At 40.0% G+C, this 16,120-nt stretch overlaps 1 protein-coding gene across 1 annotated transcript in view; it reads left to right on the top strand.

The window, feature by feature from the left end:
* cdh23 (cadherin related 23) overlaps nucleotides 1-15,169 on the top strand; it is a 669,485-nt gene extending 654,316 nt beyond the window's left edge. Inside the window, exons 60-69 of the mRNA XM_008106631.2 lie at nucleotides 122-378; nucleotides 577-674; nucleotides 2,450-2,570; nucleotides 3,112-3,191; nucleotides 7,221-7,261; nucleotides 8,304-8,364; nucleotides 10,898-11,027; nucleotides 11,785-11,907; nucleotides 12,360-12,473; nucleotides 14,032-15,169. Coding sequence (XP_008104838.2) covers nucleotides 122-378; nucleotides 577-674; nucleotides 2,450-2,570; nucleotides 3,112-3,191; nucleotides 7,221-7,261; nucleotides 8,304-8,364; nucleotides 10,898-11,027; nucleotides 11,785-11,907; nucleotides 12,360-12,473; nucleotides 14,032-14,358 — 1,352 coding nt within the window. The 3' untranslated portion in view covers nucleotides 14,359-15,169. The remainder of the gene's footprint in view (nucleotides 1-121; nucleotides 379-576; nucleotides 675-2,449; nucleotides 2,571-3,111; nucleotides 3,192-7,220; nucleotides 7,262-8,303; nucleotides 8,365-10,897; nucleotides 11,028-11,784; nucleotides 11,908-12,359; nucleotides 12,474-14,031) is intronic.
* Nucleotides 15,170-16,120: the final 951 nt, after the last annotated feature.

Here is a 16,120-nt window from a genome sequence, read left to right as displayed (position 1 = left end):
TGCTATACCACATGGCTTCTGGATAGGAAAACATACAAACATTGCACTCACCATCTACAATCCCAGCACAATTGCTCTGAAGAGGTGGCTTGGTTTTAAACACTGCTATTTCTTCTCAAAGGTAACTTAGATGGGATACTTCGGACTTTTGATCTCTTCACCGCTTACAGCCCTGGCTACTTTGTGGTGGATATCATGGCTTCAGATCTGGCTGGTCACAATGACACTGCAGTTGTAGGAATCTATATTCTACGAGATGATCAGCGGGTAAAGATCATAATCAACGAGATCCCCGACAAAGTACGGCAGTTTGAGGAAGAGTTCATAAGCCTCCTATCTAATATCACGGGAGCCATTGTCAATACAGATGATGTGCAGGTAATGATCGTTTAAAGGCAATACTTTCATTTTCTTATAAAAATGTGGGTTTCTCCTGGCTGAGATTCCGAATGATTAATGAAAACATAATCCACCCTCTGGGATGGCATAATTTAGAACTGTCAGCAGAGAAAATGAAAACAGATGTTGTGTTGTTGTTATTGCAATAAGGGCATGTTTTCCCCATCTTTCCTTCAGTTCCATGTTGACAAAAAAGGCCGCGTGAACTTTGCCCAAACAGAATTGCTGATCCATGTGGTGAACCGGGAAACCAATCGAATTCTGGATGTGGAACGGTAAAGATGATGTACCTCTATATATGCAATATATTTTATCATAGAAGAAAATACAGGAAAAAGTTCTGTCTGAGGTGATCTATTAACAGGCAACATCTTGGGCCACATTTCCCTGGACCCTAACAAGACCTCCTCTACAGAATTGTCTTCACTTAGAATTTTTCCCTTAGTTCTCATCAATCAGGAAGAGACTTTTAGCACTATTTAAATTCAAAATGATTTCATGCTTCTACCAGTATGGAAGATAGATTAAATTATGCAGAACAGTATGTCATGCTGCCTGAGTAACCTTCTTTAGAAATTTTTGAAGTCATTAATTGAACAAGATCTCTTGAGTTGCACACAAACACAAGTTAAGGATGTTCTAGTTCAAGATAATATTTCCTTAATTCTGATTATATTAATAATAATATAATATATAATAACACTTTATTTATATTCCACACTATCTCCCCAAGGGGACTCAGGGCAAGTCACAATACACATACATGGCAAGCATTCAATGCCGTTTGAACAGACAGAACAGACAGAAAGGCTCAAAGTCCAGTTTCAATGCCTTGGAGGTTGAATTCAGATTCAGTCACAAAGGGGTGCTCTTGCTCCATATTCTATGATGAAGAGCCATCAGGACTTCCTCCTTCCACCTTCCTTTTAGTCATCACATTTCTGGTCTTGTTCTTTATGGTGCCGTAAAATACCTTTCCCACTAATTAGCGGTACCTAATTTCTCTACTTACAGCTCTAAGCTGTTTTCGAACTGCTTAGGTAAACAGTGAGCTGGGCTTGATGGTCGAGTGCTCACCCCGATTGGGCTTCGAACTGGCCATATTTCAGTTGGTTGATTTTATTCCTGCTGATGATTTACCAGCTGTGCAGAAGCCCAGCCCATTGATTAAGGCTAGATGGTATTTGATAGTAGCATTATTTCTGATGGAACTATAAATGGATAAAGTGATTCTCACAATTATCATTTCATTATTAAATTACTTCTGGATTGCTCCCTCTCAAAACAAACTATTTACTCACATCCCATTCTTGTGAAACTAACTGCCATATCATATGGGGGCACTTAGTTTTTAGTTTTCTGAGGGTGCATCTACATTTGGTCTTTAGTTTTCTGACGGTTCATCTATATATTGTAGAATTAATGCAGTTTGTCACTACTTACATTGATATGGCTCAGTTCTATGAAAGCCTGGAATTTGTAGTTTGGCAAGGCAAAGAAGGCTAAAGACCTTTTACAACCTGAACTCCCTGAACAACCTGGCAAGATGGCACTACCTGGAGGAATCCTCCACCTTGTGTGACTGTGGAGCAGAACAAACAACTCCTCATATGTATGCTTGCCCACAATGCCCTGCCTCATACAAGGAGGAGAAGCTGTTTAAAGCTACGGACAATGCGATTGCTGTTACCCACTTTTGGTCTAAAACTATTTAGCTGTTTGTGATTCCTTTATTTTATCACTTTTAAACTTATTTATTATGTAATGCTTTTGACGCAAAATAAAATAAAACTTGAAGTCCCAGGATTCCATAGCATTGAGCCATGGAGGTTAAAGTGTTGCCAAACTGCATTCTTTCTCCCCCCCCCCCCCCAAAAAAAAGCAGTGGTTGGGTCGAATAATTGGAATGACTGCATGCAATCATTCCTCATCTGTGGTGTTAGAAATGATGCCTAGGCTGTGATGGTTCATTTTGTTATACATCTTTTTTTTTCAAGTGTAATTCTGCAGCTTTAAAATTGCAAGTTAATACTTTTTGCTCTGTTCCCAGAGTAATACAGATGATAGATGAGAATAAGGAACAGTTGCGGAATCTATTCCGGAATTACAATGTCTTGGATGTGCAACCAGCCATCACTGCCAGAGCTCCGGATGACCTATCAGCACTACAGGTAAGATCATCCTTTATACCTCAAGTATAATTTATTAACATTGCTTAGAATTCTTTCAGTTCAGTAGACCCGGAAGAAAGTATTTGTTCATCAATTATGTTAGGACAGCCCTTGCAGAGGTTCACAAGTATGCAGCAGCCAAAGATTATGCAATTATGGCTGTTGAATTTATACCTGTCATGCAGCCATTAAATATTCAAATGATCTTTTTAGGAAAGATGATGACATTTTTATATTGATTTCTCAACAAAAAGATTGCATGTACACTTCTCACCACTATATAAAAAGCCAAATTTGTTATCCAATCAATGGAAGAATAGATTAATTTTTATGAAGTGACTATCAAATGAAAAATTTGGCAATCATTATGCTTTATATTCTCTCGCAATAGCCTGAGCATGAATGCAACTTGGAACCATTGAGCCACCTATTGCTAGACCAGTGTGTAAAGTGGTGGCCATGCAGATTTGTAGAAATTCCATCCCTACTGTAATGGTTTGTTTTGTTCTTCTTGTTTTGTTTTGTTTTTTGTCATTTCTAGATGGCAATAATCATTCTGGCTATTCTCCTCTTCCTGGCAGCCATGTTGTTTATCCTCATGAATTGGTACTACAGATCAGTGTGAGTAGTCCTTACTGTCTACGCGATGTCAGACAGAATATTTCAGACATCACAATAATACTGTATTTTTGGACAGAATGGCAAAATAAGCATCCTTGAAATGTAAAAACTATTGGCTGGAATTCACAGTCACTGTTGTGAATGCGTAATTCTGAGTACCGTAATTCTATGTTATATATTCATAACTGACCTGTATGCACAATCCCTAGCAGTCAATAGTGTAGGGAACATGTAACAATCATAAAAATCCTTCAATCTTGATTTACTGGTCTGTGAGCAACAGGGGAAGCAGCTGACTGATATTTCCTTCTTCACCACCACCACCCTGCAAACAATCTCTGGGCCAGTGAGTCAGAGATTACTGGATGGAGAAGGTACTCCAACTGACAGGAGAACAGAATCCCATTGTTCAATGTGGAAGTTGCCTGATAAATCAGGATTCAGAGGTCTAGGGCAAGTGACACTACTTAGTTAAGAATACTTTTTACAGTGACCAAAATTCTAGATCAACTAAGTACAGTGGATGTGCCATCAGCATGAGTTCAATTGTACGAACTTCTGGACCCACAAACTTCAATCTGACCATGTTCATGTAGACATAGACGCTATTTACTAATATGGGACATTATCATAAACTTGCCTATCAGCAGCTTTGTCCAGACAAGTAAGAGATGAGTAAGTCCTGCCAAAATCAACAATCCAGTGTCAGTAAAGTTAAATTTAGGAGTCCTTGGAAGTCAGGCCAGAATATCCACAAGTCAGGTCCGAGGTCAACAGCACAACAGTACAAATAAAAAACATGGATGTGTGAGCCAATGAAAAGATCCAAAGTCCCAGATATAAGCCAAAGTTAGAATTCCTTTGCAATACAGTCAAGTTCAAGATCAGAAGCACTAGAAACAAACGGTGTTGGACTTTAGTTAGATAACAATGTTGTCTTCAGCTGTCTTATCACTCAATGGTTTATATCTAAAAGTCTCAATGATTGCCTGATTAAGGAGCATTTTTTCAGACAGCCTAAGAGACCGATAAAGCCCCACCTTCTATAAGTGTTGCTGTAAGGGTATGGATACGTTTAACCCATCTGCAGCTAGACATACTTGCTTCAGCTTCACCCACTGCGTCTTAACCAGACTGTTGTGAGATGCTTGCTTCAGCTGTGGGTTCATCTTTAGCAGTGGCTGAGCTAGAAATGACTGGGAGTTGCTTACCTTTCCCTGGCCCATCTAGCAACTCTTCCTCTTCACTGTCTAAGTTGGGCATGACAGACATGAATATCCACAGTCACTGGAAATCACTGATCCATGTAGCTGATCTAGAAGCTTGGCCACTGTAAAATGTACACCCTGATATAGATATTTTGAAATAGAGCAGTGGCCATATTTTCCTTTACCCTAGACAACTTAGGGAAAGAGATAGTGAGTGGTGCATATTCCACCTGCACAGTCTGGGACTGAACTGGCCACATCCCATTTTCCCCATAATTTAACCAATTTCCATTCTTTATATTATACCCCAGTCTATGGCCAAAAACTAGACAAATACCACAGTTCCTCATCAGGATGACCCTGACAGAAGACAGGTGCCACCTACATTGCTTGCTAAACTTTCATGTTGCTTGGCCAAGTCCTAAATTGAATTTCCCAGAGAGACATGTAGTAATAAATCCTTGCTTGAGCAGTGAAGGTGAACCTATTTCCTGATGCTCATCACCTCTTCCTGGGTTCAGACCAGACTTGTTAATGTTGCAAGCATAGAATAGTTTAGTATAACTTCAGGTAATAGCCACTTGCATCAAATTTGATACGTTTGATTTAGGAATTATTCCAGAATCTTGCAAACCACATTAATGTCATTAAAAGTATATTTGTTGACCTATATGAAGAACACAGCACAGAATAATAATAATAATAAGAAGAAGAAGAAGAAGAAGAAGAAGAAGAAGAAGACCACACTACAAACTAGAGCGGACAGCTGGCACAACAAAACATTGCATGGAAAGTTCCTTGACAAAATTGAAGGAAAAGCTGATAAGGAGAAGACCTGGCTATGGCTCACAAATGGGACACTTAAGGAGACAGAAGGCCTGATCCTTGCAGCCCAGGAGCCATCAGAACAAATGCAATTAAGGCCAAGATCGAAAAATCAGCTGATGACCCAAAATGCAGACTGTGCAAGGAAACCAACGAAACCATTGATCATGCGAAACGACGTGTGTGAATTTGTGAAACTTGTGACAGGGAGGAATCCTTTTCGATCCCACCACTTGCTTCCAATTGTAAACAGCTTTTCAAATATGGAGGGAAGATATGTTTGGAGTATATATATATCAGGAGGATTTGGAGGGTGAGGAAGGATAACAAAACTGATGAACTTATATGAGTAAATATGGTAACTTATATAGGAAAGTACGGTAACTGCCACCAACGTGAGGTAATGTCTTTTAAAGTAGGGGATGAATAGTCAATGGTAATGGCTTTCCATCAGGCTCAGAGTGAGGCAAGGAGACTGATCTTTATAAACAACAAAATTCAAGTTTATTTGTACATAAGCGTGTGGTTCCAATATATAGATGTTTCAGGATCTTAAGTTACAGTGCAGTCTCGTTTGAATGAATATTTCTTAAACAACTTCTCTCAGAGTGCAATAGATTAAACTCCCGGTCAGCTTAAATCCTCAGCCTTTCCCTGAATGACACTAAGCTGCCGTCTGCCTGTGTGAACAAGCCTCAATTTCCTAACTTTCCAAGCTTTTAAAGAGTAGTCTCTCTCCAGCTGATTCCAACAGCTCCCTACTCCTTCAAAAGTCTAACAGCAACCGTTTTTTTCAAAAGGGTAAGCTTTAACTGCCAACTAAGCCACGCCCCCTTCCCCTCCAAGGAGAGGCTACGTTGCTATGGCAACCTGCTGTACACTGTTTCCAGCTGGATTATCATGGGAGGGTTGTGGAAAATGAGCACGCAAAGATACTGTGGGACTTCTGAATCCAGACTGACAAAGTTCTGGAACACAACACACCAAACATCACAGTTGTGGAAAAGAAAAAGGTTTGGATCATTGATGTTGCCATCTCAGGTGACAGTCGCATTGACGAAAAACAACAGGAAAAACTCAGCCGCTATCAGGACCTCAAGATTGAACTTCAAAGACTCTGGCAGAAACCAGTGCAGGTGGTCCCAGTGGTGATGGGCACATTGGGTACCGTGCCAAAAGATGTCAGCCGGCATTTGGAAACAATAGACATTGACAAAATTACGATCTGCCAACTGCAAAAGGCCACCCTACTAGGATCTGCACGCATCATCCGAAAATACATCACACAGTCCTAGACACTTGGGAAGTGTTCGACTTGTGATTTTGTGATTCGAAATCCAGCATATCTATCTTGTTTGCTGTGACATAATAATAATAATAATAATAATAATAATAATAATAATAATAATAATAATACTTTTTAAATACCCCACCTCCATCTCCCTGAAGGGACTTGGGGCGGCTTACATGGGGCCAAGGCCGGGTAAAAACAGCAAACCAAAATAAAATAACATCAGGAAATACAGACACAAATATTAAAATTTAACACTCTAAACATGGTAAAAGTATAAAATTATCATCATAATAAAACATGGATTTGGCACCTAAGTAGAGGGGGTAAAAACGAGCTGGGCAAAGTTCAATGAGTGAATATTGTAACACGAGGTAGTTGATTAAGTGCTACCATCAACAAGAGAGCAATTTGGGATGCTTTGATTGTGCTTTGCCTGCATGACAGAAGGGAGTTGAACTGGATGGCCCCTGGGGTTGCTCCTATCATCATCATCATCATCATCATCATCATCATCATCATCATCATCATTATTATTAGAAATTAAAGGCTGTGTCATTAGTCCATGTCCTACCCTTTCAAAATATGACAGACAATAATACATGGGTTTAAGGGACTGTCCACAGCACGCTTTTGAACAAACTTTACTATGCAATTCTTGAGTTTAGTTTTCAAGTTGTTTATTTTGTTCAAATTCCTTTACAGACACAAAAGAAAATTAAAAGCGATTGTGGCTGGTTCCACAGGTGAGAGATATTAACTATTGTCTTTCTTTCTGATTTATGGGAAAAGCATGCTCATTGATGAGTATGACGAGATAGCTGTCATTCATAACACTGGCTGGGAAAGCCAGCAGCCTGACACAGTGGTTGCTTCCACTCTATGGCTCCTCGGTGATGCTGGAGCATTGCCTTTTCACAATAAGATGAAGGTGAAATTAAACTTCTTGTTCTACAGTAACACTTGTACCAATGACCAAGATATTGCTATGATGTTTATATAGAATTAGGTCCCATTCAGCAAAGGTCCCCTATAATTGTAATAGCAATTAGCTTCCTCTCTGCAGATCCTAACCTTAATCCTTCCTGTTCAACAGTATTACTGCTGAATAATCTCTTAATTGTCCCTTAATTGGTCAGCTCCTTTATCCTATTGAAGAGTGGGCTAATTTCCAGTATTTCAATTTCTATTATAAAAATAAAAGAAAGCCAGGAACAAATAAGAGGAAATCAGTAATTGAAATCACAGTACACTGTCATTAATTCAAACATAATTTCCATTGGTGATGTTGCTTACATCTGGAATAGAAATGATAATGGGAAGATACTCAAAACAAAAAAAGTCTAATTAAAGAAACTGTAGTCCAGAAGAGCCTCAATAGCAGTTTGACCATATATATGGTCAAGCTGGTGCTGCACTTGTGTTTTAATTTTTAAAATTGCCATAAATCAGGTCTGAAAAAAGATGGGTGGACAACAGAGAAAGGACTGGAATGCAACAGGGTGGCAACCACAGCATCTGGATTCTCCATAAAAAGTGAGTTAACAAAGGATGTAGATTCCAGGCGAAACTGGTAGCGTGGAAGCAACCAGACAGAAGATACGTGGTGAAACTTTCTGTGGCATGCTTATAAGTAGTGTAGAAAGCTTCACTACAAAATATCTGTGTGTCAGGCTGCTGTTAAAGGCACAGGCCACAGGTGCTATTTTATCCCCCCAAAAGGTGTCACGGTCTAAAGTTCAATGGTGTAAACAATTTTCACAAAACTCTACACATTGCCTTCTGCAGGTAACCGGGGCTTCATGGACATCATGGATATGCCAAACACAAACAAATATTCCTTTGATGGGTAAGTTCTCAAAAAAAAAAACCTGAAACTTTTAACACTAGTCATTCCCAGTTTAAACACCTAAGCTGTGAGCCCTAAACAGAAAACTTTAGTCTAAGCCAGCGGTTCTCAAAGTGTGCTTCGCGGAGCCCCAAAGGCTCCACAAAGCATACTGAGGGGCTCGCAGTTCCCCCCTCCCTCTCCAAGCTTTCCTTCCTCTTTCTTGCTCCTCCCCCTTCCTCCGCCTCCTCACCCCCAAAGCCTTTTCCCTTCACTTTCCTTGCTTCCAAAACACTATTTCCCTCCCAACAGTAACTACTGTTTGAATTACTTAGTCACTGCTCATAATCATTCTTCTGGTTATTATTATATACTAGCTTAGATACCTAGAGATGCCCAGGTGAGGCAATATGTAACACTGTTTTTTAGAAAAAAAATCAGGTTTTGCTTTTGTTTTTTATGCCTACTCCCATTAGAAAATGCCTAAAGATGTGGGTGAATTACAACTCCCAACATCCTATGTCAGTTCCCCATAAACCTGCTAGTATTCAAAGATGGCCATGTTGGGTATACATACCATGTTTGGTCCAGATGCATCATCGGGTTCTTAGTGCTCAATGGATGTGGGTGAACTACAGTTCCCAAAATCGTGGGTCAATCCCCCCAAACCCCTCCGGTATTCATAACTGACCATCTTGGATCTGTGTGTCAAGTGTGATCCAGATCCATTGTCGATTGGGTTTATAGTGTTCTCTGGATGTAGGTGAAGTACAACTCCCTAAATCCAAGGTCAATATACTCCAAACCTCTCCAGTATTTTCTGTTGGTCATGTGGGTTGATGTGGGGTTTGTGTGCCAAGTTTGGTCCAGATCTGTTGTTGGTGGGACTTACAGTGCTCTCTGAAAGTTGGGACCATCTTGGAAAATACATACAAACAAAATAGATATATACATACATACTAGGGTTGTGCAAAATTTTGTTTGTGCCTCGTTTGGTGTATCTATTTCATAAGATTCATACATATGATTCAATATTAAGAAACGCGAGGGGCACCCCCACCAAAAACTTAAGATTCAAAACACTGACCTATGACTTTCTGATGAGTTATGTAAGTCTCATAAATGGCTCCAGGTCTCTGTTGGGAGTGCTGCGGAATGAGGAATGGAATTCAGAAGGTAACAGGGGAACAAATGAGGAAAAAGGAGGAGATAATACAATAGAGAGAGGGAACTTTTAGTCTAAGGAGCTGATCTGTATATTCTGTGAGCTTTTAATCGGAAAAAAAAAACTCATCACATTTGCTAATCCAGGCCCGGGCTGTGCAGCCAGCTGCAACAAATCACTCTGACCAAAAGGTCATAAGTTCAAGGCCAGCTCAGAGCCCACGTTTGTCTTTGTCTTTGTTCTATGTTAAGGCATTGAATGTTTGCCTTATATGTGTAATGTGATCCACCCTGAGTCCCCTTCGGGGTAAGAAGGGCGGAATATAAGTACTGTAAATAAATAAACAAATAAATAAATAATCCTATGGAAAACTGTAGTGAGAGAGCAATCTAAAATGGAGAAAGGAGAGAAATGTGTAACATTTCTTCAAATGTTAATTTTGAACTCAAAATTCCCTCTACTAAATCAGTAGTTTTCCCATGACAACCATTTGAGCTTTCTTACATACTACGGGAGGCAATCTTTCTAGGATGATTTCCTCCCCTAGAAAGAAATAGTAGAATATGGTCTGCATTTCTTCTTATTTAGTAACATGTGGTGTGCATGTTGGAAAATGCAAGCTCATCATAGTTGATGGTATCGTTTTTAGAGACATATCTCTTAGATATGCACATAGAAATGTGAGCCAAGATCCTGCATGTGGAGCTATAGATCCATCTCTGTAGCTACATTTCCCCGCCCCCCCCCCAAAAAACCTACATTTTTAACAGTTTTATTTATTTATTTATTTATTTCCAACATTTATATCCCGCCGTTCTCACCCGAAGGGACTCAGGGCGGCATACAAAATTGGCAACAATTCGATGCCTACACATAATTAAAACAGCAATGAAAATCCAATGGGCATCATTTAGTCAATGGGCATCAATCCCTGCCGTATTAGAAAAAAATAACTTGCAATCTCTCACAGCCTGAGGAGCCATTTTCTAACCTTATTGTTGTTGACTGGTGTCAAGTTGACTTCAGCTTATGGTGATGAGAGCCCTCCAAGGCACCTTAACATCAATAGTCCTGCTGAAGCCCTGCAGACCCAGGGATGCAACTTCCTTGATTGAGTCAGTCCATCTGTACTGTGGCTTCCTCTTTTCCTATTCCCCTTTACCTTACCAAGCATTATTGTCTTTTCTAGTTAGCCAAATCTTTACATTATATGTCTAATGTATGATTTCTCAGTAATCTTGTCTTTTAGGGAGTTTTCAGGATTCAGTTGCTCTAAGACACATTTATTTGTTTTTTTATCAGTCCACGGTATCTGTCGAACTCTTCTAAGGTTAGACCATGAGTTGTTTTATTGCAATTCTTTATTGAAGACATTATTCCCCCTTGCAGAGCAAACCCTGTGTGGTTGGACCCTTTCTGCAGAAATCTGGAACTTGCAGCCCAAGCTGAACATGAGGATGACTTACCTGAGAACCTAAGTGAAATCACAGACCTGTGGAATAGTCCAGCAAGAACTCATGTGAGATGGAAACTTTTTTTGTTTACTTTTAGGGGTTCAAATCACAAGTATAGATTGTTACGGCTCCATGCACTTCATTTTCCAGTTAACACACACAACACAGTGCCTTTGCAAACCATGACATAGATTTGCTCAAGCAGATTTGCACCAGAGAAATCTCTTCAGAAAGTCAGAAGACCTTAGGATTTTAGTTTCATCCCAGTTTATCTATGTTGAGAAGCTAGAAAACAGCACATTTTTGGCATCATCTGTTAAATACATTTATAGCAGCATAGCACTTTTTGGTAGTGTAACTAAATGTAAATTAAATATTGACACTGTTCTTTAAACATGACCATCCTATTATGCTATAATATAAAGTTTCACTTCCCATTTTTAACTCTTCTGTCCTTTCTAGTACATATCTTGTAGCCAGCCAAAGCTTGGTAGTTTTCAAGCTTTTTAAGTTTGTAGGTGATCATGATATTTCAAGAATATTTGTCACCTATCATTACCAGTTAAGTTGTCACCTAGATATGAACTTGTAATAACAGACTCTGAATAAAAATGATGTCACTTTCCACTGCAGGTGAAATGTTTTTTTCAATTTGCTGGCATGTGTATTGGGTACCAAAATACTGCAGAAGAACTACACTGTCAAAAAAGTAGACAAAGCCAAATCAGAAAGATACGTCAAAGTTCCTGGGGAAAAAATCACCATGGCTTTTCCTTCAAGCCTATTGAGAAGGGAATTATAATTCTGATCTCTTCTACTCAGGGAACATTTGGACGAGAGCCTTCTGCTGCCAAACCTGAAGATGATCGCTATCTACGAGCAGCCATCCAGGAGTATGATAATATTGCCAAGCTCGGCCAGATCATGCGAGAAGGGCCTATCAAGGTAAGTGATAATGCATTGCCTAGCATTCTCTGAAAAACGATGTCCAAGGAAAGATTTTTGTTTTGGCTTTGCCATGGAAATTAGATGAAAGATCTGGTCTCCCCAAGATATTGCAAGAGTATTTGTGACAATATTCCTGAAGCCCCTGTTCCTTTGGCACCATTGGTCACTCACAACACCACCATGAACCTGAAGTCCAGATCTGGACTACAATTGATTGGGGTGTTCATACGAATTGCATTGTGACAAGTATCTTACTTAAATCAGGGGAAAATCAGAAGCATTTTGTCTAAAGGTGAGAAGGTCATACAACTGTTTTACCATAATTTTATGTTGAATGGATATCCATCTAACTTTGAAACAACTTTTCATGAAGATTCCCTGAACATAGTAAGAGGTGGCAAAGGCCTCTGAGTAATCTCACCTGTTGCCCATTCCCTCCCTCGTTCCAGGGCTCTCTCTTAAAGGTAGTCTTGGATGATTACATGCGGCTGAAAAGACTACTTGCTGAGAGGATGGTGCATAAAGCCACCACCAGTAATGGGGACCAATCTTCGGTCTCTGAGGTAGAGTCTGTTTGTGCATGAAAGTTCTTTAAAATGCTTGTTGTGCCCACTGGGATGATGTGCCTTTACCTCAAAACTCTAGCCTTCTGAATGCATTGCATAGAATTCACAACTATTTCTCACTATGCCTCTAAGGTCTCTGAGTACAAAGATACCAAAATACTTGTGAGTTTGCATGCATTTTATATGATTTTTCATTTTGCCAAAAAAAATTGTGCAAAAAAACCCTCTTATTTTTCTGAAAAAAACATTGTGTGAAGAAAACCATGTATTTGCAGAAAACATACCATTTTCTGAACAACAAAAAAGAGTCTCAAAGTACAAAAAAAGTTGGAAAAATCAAATATCATAATATTCCTCCCAGCAAGGATTTTGTTGTTTTTGTCACAACTGTAACTCTGACACCACTGCTCTGCAAAATAAGATTAAACTTCCATAATCACTTACTGCAACATGATAGAGGTGGCTGTGTATCTTTGTGCAAGAAAATGTGTAGGAAAGTGTGTCCGTGTGTGGCCTGCTTGTGCAGCTGCAGGATTCTACAGCCACCAATACTTAGAAAAGGTGGCAAACATTAGCTGCTTGTGCCAAAGGAGGTCCATTCTGCCAACGTTCAGTTCTTGGTTGAATAATGTTTGTGTCTGCTTTAGGTAGGATCAGGCTACAAGAAGTTTCTTAGTTAGATATCATTATCTTCATCATCATCACATGAGGTAATTTTGGCAGCATATGCCAGTTCCTCTCTATTTATGTCACTGTCATCATGCAAATGGAGAGGAACTGGCACATAGGGATCAATGAGGGGAAGCTGAGTGGCAGACACTTCCCGCCATGGAATCAGGAAAGGGGGAAGCCAGACAATGTGGGGCGAGGGGCGATGAGTTCCCCATGCCAGATTTGCCACAGTGTGTGGTGATTCGGGCAGCTCATGTAAAAAGTTCATTAGTGCCATCACTGTACTTTCTAAGTAAAAAATTAATAAAAGTTTCCTGCCCCCAGGATTATGATCTAAGTTCTTAATTGTAGTATAAGATGACACAGGATTCTGTCTCTCAAATGCATTCCATGTAAGTTATTTTATTAACTCTTTTGTCCATTTATAGGGAATATTTCAGCATTGATGGATATGTTAAGTAAGACATAAACATTTAACCCCCACCCCTAATTCAGAATCTGTATCCTATGTTATATCAAGAATATTGGCAGAGAAAGGTATGCATTTTTCTCATAGAGTGATAGAATGCTATAACCTCATTTAGCACTCTGTTCTGAGGATGAGAGTTTCAATACCTGCATGGGACTGCTACTTGCAATGCTGTCTCCTACAATTTCCAGAGAGAGGATAGACAGGTTAGGCTCACCTTCTTGGAATGCATGGGACAGCACAAGTGCCCATGTGTGCATAGTTGCATGCATGAGATTCTCAGAGGGGAAGGTGAGTAGATTACATCTAGAACTGGATTTTAGGAAGATATGTATCTGGAACTGAAAGTAGGAGCAAAAATCGGATCATCTAGAGAGAGAATGATGTATTATTTTCAACTTGGGTTTTTTTCAGCTAATCCAGAATGATTTGGATGAAGATGATGAGCAAAGGAGCCCCAGCCAAGGAAGCCTCCGCTTTCGACACAAGCAGCCCATTGAGCTCAAAGGGCCTGATGGAATCCACATGGTCCATGGCAGCACAGGCACCCTGCTGACCTCTGACCTCAACAGCCTTCCTGAAGATGACCAGAAAGTGCTAGGCCGTTCCTTAGAGACACTGACTGCCGATGGTGGGGCATACTGTGACAGAAATGCCCGCACTGAATCTGCCAAATCCACTCCTATGCACAAGATGAGGGATGTAATCATGGAGAGCCCATTGGAAATCACAGAGTTATGACTAGAAGTGGCATCACTGGTGTAGAACGCCAAGGAAGAACTGGGCCCACATAGACCATCACTGCAAGAGGGAGAGCACGCACTGCAGGACAAATGTGGCAGAAGAAAATCTAGAGGGCAAGATTGCCAGGGCCTGGCCACCACCCATTCCAGAGAAAAACCTGACCAAGATAGCCAAGTGTTTTGTTACGGCAGCCTTGGGGAGCCTAGACCTAATGGTGTAGGTTCTCCAGACTTGCTTTTACCTGGCACTCACACCATTACTTCCATAACTTTTTTAAATTTTTATTTTTAAAATATGAAGTGTTTTGAGAAGCAGTGGGAGGCCCTGAGGCACAAACCTAAGGCAAGAATTGCAATAATCATGGTGCCATGTCCCATCAAGGGAGTCCAGTTGGCTCTCCAACGTGTCCTGGATTGCATCAGCAGGTTTCTCCTGCCCCCATGTTGATGGTTGGGAGAGTGGGCTGCCAAGCAAATGCAGCTAAGATTATCCTAAGACTATCAATGAACACACAGGGAGTGTGTGAAAAACTTCAGGAAGCTCCACAAATCAGTTTGGCATTCATCTATGTTGTCATATTTTCAAAAGTGGGGTGGGGGGAGATGAAGTCATTTCTTCATTTGGCTGGCTTACCAAAACACTGCAGCATCAGAAGAAACAGAGTGAAATTAATTCAGATTCTGAATATAGAGTGTTTGTGTGTAATTTTATTTTACTCTTCTTTTTGTTTTAAAGCAGTAAAGTGTTGAGAGTTTTTGGAATGGTCTGTCAAAGGAACCAGAAATACATTATACATAAATTTGGTTAATTTGTGTTTTATCTTTCCCTTCCCGACCACCGCGCTGATCCTCTTGGGAATTGGTTTCTGTTTCTTTTATTTGAGTGCACCATACTATGTGAGCTGAAGAACCAGAGCAATAGTTGTGTTCCTCAGTGTACCGGCATGCATATTCCCTCTTTATAAAACTATCAAAGAAGGGAATTAGGAGCATAACATACTCAAATCATTGTATACTATTCTGTGTTTGCGTGTGTGAAAGAGACAGACAGCAAGAGACAGAGGGGTCTATGCGCATGCACATTCACTCAAAATTCTGCATTGTGAATAAATTATGCAAATCACACAAACCAACTGCACATAATTCTATTTCTGTGATCTAGTTTTTCAGAAGATTTACAGGAAGGGCAAAACTAAACAGCAAAGAAGCAGCAAAACTGAAGAATGTATGCCTAAAAGGACTGGCTGGACATTGAAAAACCAGAAATGAGGAAAACCTAGGTAGGGCATGGATGATGATGATGGGCATGGAAATCTTCAGGTACAATAAATTAAAAGATTAAGATTCCATTACATTAGTTTTCTTGGGAATGTGATGTCTTCATACCTTCATACCTACAGAAAACCTCTCCTTCCAACTTTTGATTTGCTGAAAATGTGCAGTCAGTTGCAAGTTTCCAAGAATGTGATACTAAACCAGAGAAAAGATTTATAAAGTCCTCCAGATGTTGTTGGACTTCCGCTCCCAGCATTCCTCACCATTGGCTGTGTTGGCTAGTACTATTAGGAGCTGTAGCCCAACAGTATCTGGAGGGCCACATGATTTTCACCTTGTATTAAACCTCAGTATGCAAAAACACTCATCCTAGCATCGTCATGTGAATTTATGTCATAATTATGATTTCACAGTTTAGAATTACAGTGTTGCACAGTGGTTACATTCTCAGGAGGGGAGCATTGTTATCACAGGGCACCATAAGA

The sequence above is a fragment of the Anolis carolinensis genome, chromosome 3, assembly GCF_035594765.1.
Source record: "Anolis carolinensis isolate JA03-04 chromosome 3, rAnoCar3.1.pri, whole genome shotgun sequence".
Taxonomy (NCBI): domain Eukaryota; kingdom Metazoa; phylum Chordata; class Lepidosauria; order Squamata; family Dactyloidae; genus Anolis; species Anolis carolinensis.
Note: the sequence above shows the minus strand (reverse complement) of the source record. Positions and strands in the feature narration are given on the sequence as shown.